General features: G+C 36.2%; 1 protein-coding gene across 1 annotated transcript in view; it reads left to right on the forward strand.

Annotated features, from left to right (window-relative positions):
* The first annotated feature begins 4597 nt into the window (after positions 1–4597).
* The window catches only part of LOC105618007, a 9804-nt gene continuing 6191 nt past the window's right edge, over positions 4598–8210 (forward strand). Inside the window, exon 1 of the mRNA XM_012199544.1 lies at positions 4598–4607. Coding sequence (XP_012054934.1) covers positions 4598–4607 — 10 coding nt within the window. The remainder of the gene's footprint in view (positions 4608–8210) is intronic.

An 8210-nucleotide genomic window follows, 5' to 3' on the forward strand; every position in this document is an offset into this window, starting at 1 on the left:
TTGTCTGGATGTAGTATTGCATCCCTGAGATAATAAGCTGTTAATTTTTGTCTTTTATCCGATAGTTATCATCACCTTATCCTTTTCTCAAATAATCTTGAACCATTAGTGAGCGTCAGATGGATTTTTAATCGAATGTTTTCAACAGAAGAAGCTCGTTCAATCAAGGACACTGCAATAATGACTAATATATATATATATATAAGTATATATATATATAAGTATATATGCACAAAGCGTGTGTGTTTTATTTTAATCCAAGAGCAGTTGCGAGTGAAAAGTAGACTAACAACGTTAGAACATCCGCTTTTACGCGCTTACGGGGAATATCGCTTTCTCGTTAATTAATTAGAAACCGCTACTAACACGTGTACATGGAATTCCAAGAACATTCGTGCCTGTACCGTATAAACGCGTGAACGATAATAAAGTGAAATACAACGATAATTGCGGCGCGATTATTTTCGCTGCGCGCTAAGTCTCATTATGTATCGCGTTATACATGTTAGATCGATAGATATTAATGACGAATCATGAATTTTATGTGTGTATGTGTGTACTACGTGTATCGCGCGATGAGGATTCTGTTTCGGTCGATCCGACCACGAGGCACATCGTATCGTCTTTAAGTGGCTTTAGGTACAACTATCTATTTTGGATACAGTTACATACTGCGCGACGTATAAAAGAGATAGCTGTTTATAGAATTGTATTTATAAATCGTGTATATTACTGTTGACACACGAGACAAGAGCAAGACCCTCGGGAAACATCGTACGCCTTCATTCAAGCCTAATGCACTTAGTGTACTTAGCAAAGCTCTCTGTCAAAATATTCGCGCGATATAATCAACAACAAAGTTTGTCGAGCAACAAGTGCGAGATACCGTATCGCAGATGAAACTTTGACGGTATGTATGTAGCGACAAATAAAGTCTAACGACATGTTCAAAGCTAAAATGAGCCTCTCAAAAATCAAACCAATTAATTCTATGAGATAATTGAGATAAAGAAAATCCTTAAGATTGTAAAAAAAGAATTGTAAAAAAAAAATTGTGTGCCACAATTACGAAATTTATTTATTTCTTTGATCAAAAAAATGACAAGATATGATTTTTAAAGATTTTTTTTATAATCTGAGTTTTTTCTTGGAAATACTTTTCGATAATTTAACGTGAGTTTTTTCTGTCTTTTTTATAAAAAATTTTTTTTGTAAAAAATATCTGATATAATATGAACATAAGAGAGGAAAGTAATTTCTTATAGATTAAAATGAATTAATAAAATGAATTGTACGTCGCAAGTCTCGAGCGTCAACAGTCGCTTAAAATAAACAGTCGTAAATATTATTTAGTGCCATATATTGGCGAATTTTACATATCGTACTACTTTGCGATATATTGAATATCTAATTATCTTATTATGCTGGTCATTTCGGATATTTTATCATGCATGCTCTCAGGAATTGCTCATTCGTTCTTTCTATAAACTATAAGATAACATCTTCTTTTATCGCGACGATATTTTGTCGATTGGCTATAAATATATTATAAATGTATGTATATGTATATTCTAACTATTGTTGATGTGAGATATGGTATGTGCTATTTCGTAGTCTCAACTGTGATAGAAAGAAAGAAAGAGAGAGAAAGAGAAAGAAAGAAAGAAAGAAAAATAAAGTACCGTTTTATTTGCTTTCGTACGATAATATTTGGCGTGCTTTCTATTATTCTTATTGCAAGTATTCCTTTCGATCCCAAAGTGAGTTCTCGCTCTGGAAATCGAGCGAGGCTCTATTCCGAGATATGTCCGTACGAAAGGATACAAGGCCAGCGACCGCTCTTTGGTGTTCACGGTCGGGACCAGTTTCAAGAAACGCCGGACGTGAGGAGGAAACTCGTATACAGACATGCGATGCGCGTGGAAACAATCTCACCGCGATTCCTTGAAACTCCATAACACCCCGGAGCTATATGGGGATTACGTCTCGCACGCTGCATTAATAAAGCGATAAAGTAGTTAAATCGCCAAGTAACAAGTGAAAAACAGAATGCAGAATTGCTGATTATTTCTTAATACAACTCGTTTGAGAGTGGTATTAAGAATTCGAGATTCTTCAGTCAGATATTTTTTAGCCATTTAATTTTTTTTTTTTTTTTAGATAAACCGATTCCGATCAAATATTTTAAATATCGATCTCTCCGTATACGCTTTAGCGTCGAGATCTCGTCGCATAGTCTTGGCGCTTTTATGAGGACCCCTCGGAACCGGTCAGTGCATCTGTCGATGTACGTGTATTGTTGAATCTACCACACTTGTAACTGAACAAGCTTAGTTCCTTCGCCACGTATCAGGTTCTGAATAATATTTTGTCTAAGAAAGAAGCGTTGATAGATGAATGTACATAATTTATTTTCATATAAAGATAAATATTTATTCATATAATGATTGAGATTAATATTGGTAAAAGAATTACAGACGAGATTATTTCAGCCTATAATTAATTATGAAATATGAGATCCAAATTTATCACAGAGGATTAAAAAATGTTTAAGCAACTTAATATTATATACTATTATTCGAGATATCATCAATAATTTTCTATTCCTTTTATTTAAATCATGGCTTTAATGTCATAAATTGCTGGTACAAAGCTGGTAATTGACGTCAATTGTCAGCTGTTAAGAAATGCGTTAGCAGCTTAGTTAATAGAGATGAACGAAGTGCCGCCCCACAATAACGAGACGTGTCTATGCCATTTCGCTACAGTTCGCGATTATACATTTCGTAATATCTTGAGCTTACCAGTTCTTGTATATCGTACGCAATTTTCAATACGCTACTACGAATAAATTATTTTCAATCACGCAATTAACACAATTACGTAATACTATAAATGAAGATTGTGTTACTGAAACGATACGCGCGGTATTGAAAATATTTTTAAATATTTATGAGTTTTGTGACAAATATTTTTTAATTGTGAAAAAAAGATTTTTCAAAAAATATCACAATAAAAACACTGAAAAATCTATGTAAAGTATATTATACTATTTTTTTGTATGCAATATCTTTCAAAAATAATCTCGAGGTGAAAATACTTTATTAAATTAATTGTTACACACGATTGGGTCATTCGAATTATTATTTATGAATTTTTTTTAATAGAACATTTACTGATTAATGGTTTCTTTCCTTTTTAAATATTTTTTTATTATATTAATTTTATGATTTTATAATATTAATTTTATAAGTTTTATACTCTAAAGTATATAATGTAAAAGTATATAATGTAAGAATCAGTTAATAATTTTTGTATACTTGTAAAAATAATGCAAATCAATCCAGGATACAAATGACTTATGGAAAGTAACAAAGGACCAAAAAATAATCGTCTGTACTAAAAGTAAAAAAATCGATATTGGCATCTATATAAAATGAAAAGAAATTCTTGCTAAAATATGCAGTATACTTTTCAAACTGTAAGTTCTTGTGTATCTACAGAGGGTCAACACGGAGATTAGATCACGAGAATTTCTCAGTAACAATCGCTGGTAACCGATCATTAACTGGTTACTTGCTATCAAACGATAACAATCGTCTGCATCAGTTTTCCTTTCCATCAAATTGTACTTCCTTATCAAAATTAAATATAATGTGTAAAAAAGCGCATATATTTTAAAAATCGATTTGAATAATTCGTGTAAATTCAATTGGAATTATTGACTAAGATTTAATGGCCAAGCAGAATCAATGAAACTCACTTCCCAATGAAAATTTATTATTTCACAATTATTACCCTAGCACAAATCTCTAAGGGACGTTCCAAAGAACGTTCAGAGAATATTCCTATGTCCTAATAACGTTCGCCATGAATGTCCCTCGAATAGTGTGCTATTAGCGTATTATGTATCGTCAAACTATCACGTCACATTTGCGAGACTGTTAAACAAATGGAAAGTTCATCTATTCGCCAGATGCAGTCCAGATGAAATCATCGACTAATAATGACAATGACTGTGTGCCACTTGTTATTTGTTCCGCATAATGAATGTATAATATACGTATAAACGCTTAATAATAATAATGATGTACTGTGAAAGTTAAATTGCGATATTGTGAATCACGTGATAAACTTTTACCGAGCAAACGCAGTGCACGACATAACATACGTGATCCAAATACGAGGTTATCGTATGAAAGATGATAATAAAATACGAGATCATTAATCGGGAGCCATGATTTAGTCGTCACGCAATCGTATTTAGGTCTGGCAATTTTTTACGTCAATGCTAATCGGATCGGATCTCTTTGGAGGGGAGGATCTTGCAAACGGGACATCGAGCGGAATTCCGCGGATCTACATCGCGTTGATCCGCATGATTCATCTCGCTCATTAATTATCATTTGTATATAGCGCGTGTAACGCGTCACACCTGGACATCACGCATGCGCCAAGTTTACCGGCACATCGGTAAAGACGTCAACATTTCACGCGCCGCGTCGCAGTACGAATTCAGTCTTCGTGGTGTGCGCATTGTACTCGTTTCGTCTTTTCTCTCGCCGGAGGATTTTACATATACAGTCGATAGAGCGACATGGCAGTCTGTAAGTTTCTGATTTACTTTCGAAATTTTTTGCGCAAACTTCCATTTCTTATACATTTGTTATATACATACACACGCACGCACGCACGCACGCGCGCACGCGCACACACACACACACACACACACGTGCGTGCGCGCGCGTGTATTAATTATTTAGTATAATTACTATGCAATAATAATATTATGTAATTTTCCATTATATTCTGTTATATGCTAGGAAATAATTATTATATAATTCTTATATATTTAAATAATTCAACCTCTAAGCGTGTAAAATAAGAATAATTTACTATTTTTTTCTTGTTCTGTTTGACACAAATATATACGACTCCTGTCGCGATAACTGGTTTTGAAATCTATTCCATTATTTATTACTGCGCCTCTATTTCAAAGTAGCTATTTGACCGCGAAGGCTTTGATTCATACGGAAGCGTAACATTGCATAATGTATAGCGCTAAATTGACATTGCTCCAAAACGAATAAAGGATTTCAGTGTGTCGTGTCAATATCTAATAAGATTCCATTTTGCGATCTTCGTTCCCTTGTTATTCAGTACAGTTTCGTTCATCAAGCTTAATGGCCTAACGATTGGATCGGCGGAAATAGACGAAGTTTCCAGGCGGAGAAAATAGTATCTTCTCGAAGAAGCTACTGCACTTTTCTTTACAAGAGATTCTTTCTAAATATAGAGCTGGGGCGCGGCTGCTGGATTGACAAGCCGGCCGGCGATCTCGATCGTTCGAGCGATTCATTGAAATTCTACGGACAATCATAAGACCCAACGCGAATAAAGCGTTCTATAGCTGCTGTCTCCGACAAGATTGGCCTGGTTTTTACTGAGAGTTCGAACCGGATCAGAATGCAAGAACCAACCAACTACAATCAAGTATTCCCCTGTTATAGTCAAACGACAAGGGAACGATCGACTGTAATTGGTTCTTGCATTCTGATCCGGTTCGAACCTTCAGTGGAAACTAGGCCATTAATTCACCCTCCGAAAAAAGGTTCCAAAGAGAGGCAGGATTCCTTTTCATTCAGGATTTTCAGAACGTTCCGTGAAACGTTTAGAAACGACACAAAATGGAAGTCAACGAAGGTATTTGCAGTCATATGCTAAATTGCACAATAAACGACGATATGTACATGTACATGTGCCGTATTCTTTTTAATGTATTTACGTCATCGTGAGGAAAACTTCTCGCTTTTTTACGCCAAAGTTTATCACAGGCGGGAATAAATGCGAGAAACTTGCGCAGTTACTGCGACGAGTAGGTATTGCGAAGGCAGCGAATGTGCGAGAAGTACGTCTTGGATAATGTCCGAGGCATGTAACAGCCTCACAGCTTGTGATCACGTCATAAGAATGCTATCCCTCCGCGTCCTTGTGTAATCCGACTTCCAGATTGCGTTTCATAATGCTTGCCGCCTCCGAGGCCTCCGCAATATCCCGTTGATCAAATTCATTTCCTGTCGCTTTTCCACTGCATGAATCATCTTCATGATCTGTTTCTCCAAAAAGAAATTCGATTCTTCTATTAAATATATTCTTTAAAATATACTCTTGGATCGACGCCACCGTGTCGTGTTTATGATGCTAAAATGTCTCTCATTCCTTTCATTATCTTTTCATCTTTTGCGCTTCTCATATATCTTTCTCGGATATAATTAAAACGGAATCCCTGGGAACGTTTTTGAAAATCTAGGAATAGATACTTTTCCCATTCATCTTACCGTGAAATTGAAGTCTATCGCGTGGCTCTAATTACATTACACGTAACCTTCCCGTCGACCGGGCCCTTTCACATCACGTCAGCTTTTACCTTCGCGAATGAAGCCTCGCCCATCGATGCTTTTAACTCATCGTTCATTTTTTTCGATCCCTCGAAACGAAAATACACGTTGTTTCTTTACTTACATAACTGGCACGACGGAAAGACAAGTTCGCGGATAAATATCGTGCGAAAACAAAGGAACCAAAGATACTGTGCCAACAATTAAAAAAAAACGTTCAATCACGAGTTACATAGGTGATCGTTCAGATGGTACAAATATCGTTAAAACATGCCTCGCGTCATTTAAGTCCCACAAAAGAAACTCTGTCGTTCAGACCGGTGTAACATCACCGAGGAAAATTCGGTAAGGACATACTCCGTATATTCCGAGAACAGATGGCAGATTGGTACCGAGAGTGGCGTGGCACCTGTTGTAGCTATGCACGTTTCAGTGGTTGCAGCAGAACGCATTGCATGTTGCACGCCCGTGGTCCACCTTGCCGGCGAAGCGACACCGACAGTTGCCATGCGAGGTCAATGGCAGTACGACGGCGAACGGCTTTACGAATAGTTCTACACACCGTTACGTCGAGCTATCGACGGCGATTTACTGTACAGGATTAACTAGCGCGCGACTATTTAACACGAAACCGCCAGGTCATTACGAAGATTATCTTTTTTCTCGCGCTAGCCAGACTAATCTATCTCGTTCATTGCTTTATCTTGATTGGAAGAAAAAAGAAAATTGTAAACCGATCGCTCTGGGTTTTCATGAATTGATTAATTTCTACATTGATAAGCTTAAGTCTTAAACTGTAAAAAATTGATCAATCATAGTCGCTTATTCTTGTTACATTTGACTGTGATTAGTCAATTTCTTACGGCTTGAGATTTAAAATTTAGATATTAGCTTGTATTGTAAAAAAGGTTCGTAGAAATGAACCTATACAACAATAAATTGCGTATCTAATTTCAATTCTTTGAAACTCAGAGCGATTAATTTATAATTTTTCCTTTCCTTAGTGGCTTCCACATTGGCTTCTTTTTCTTCTTTTATAAAAAAAAAGAAGAAATCGGTATACTGATCGATTTCAGTGGAGATAAATCTTAAGAGGACTTTGCCAAATGAAAATTCGCTCGCACGCGCGACGCTCGGATGAGTATAATCAGCGGCATTCGTAGTTGTGCAATGCGAATTGACTCAATGACTCTAATTCTCGCATTGTTATGTTAATTGGGAAAGAAGCACGACCCACATTACAGAAGCTAATCAATTTGCCACGCATTAAATTAACGCGATTTAAGCCATCACAGGACTCGATGAGATCCCTTCAACGATAGGAGGATTCTCAAGTTCAACACGGAACGCTTAAACTTTCTCCTTCTCTCTCTTCTTATTTGCATTCAAGAATTCTCTAAAATTTAATTTAACATAATTATCGAAGCAAGACACTGCGTAATTTGAAATAATTAGCTAATTGTCAAAAGAGAGGCAGATAATTAGTGAAGATTTAATCGGCGTTTTGTCGGACGCTGCGAACGCTCGATCACCTTTCTTTTTTTCTTTCTCAGATGTCGTGGCTGGACATATTAGAAGACCGTCGCGCACGATTGTTCTGGATCGCGGACGTCGCGTAATGTGAAGTAATTGACATCGAAATAAGAATGACATCAGCGGCATTAGACCTGATACACTCGGTGGCGGCCTCGATTTTTAGTATCGGCGACGTGTATGTATATATATATATATATATATATATATATATATATATATTATTATATTACGACTACGAGTCGTACCGTTAAGGTAAGGTACGTTACTAGTTACTTT

This window comes from Atta cephalotes (genome assembly GCF_000143395.1).
Source record: "Atta cephalotes unplaced genomic scaffold scaffold00015, whole genome shotgun sequence".
Classification (NCBI taxonomy): Eukaryota; Metazoa; Arthropoda; class Insecta; order Hymenoptera; family Formicidae; genus Atta; species Atta cephalotes.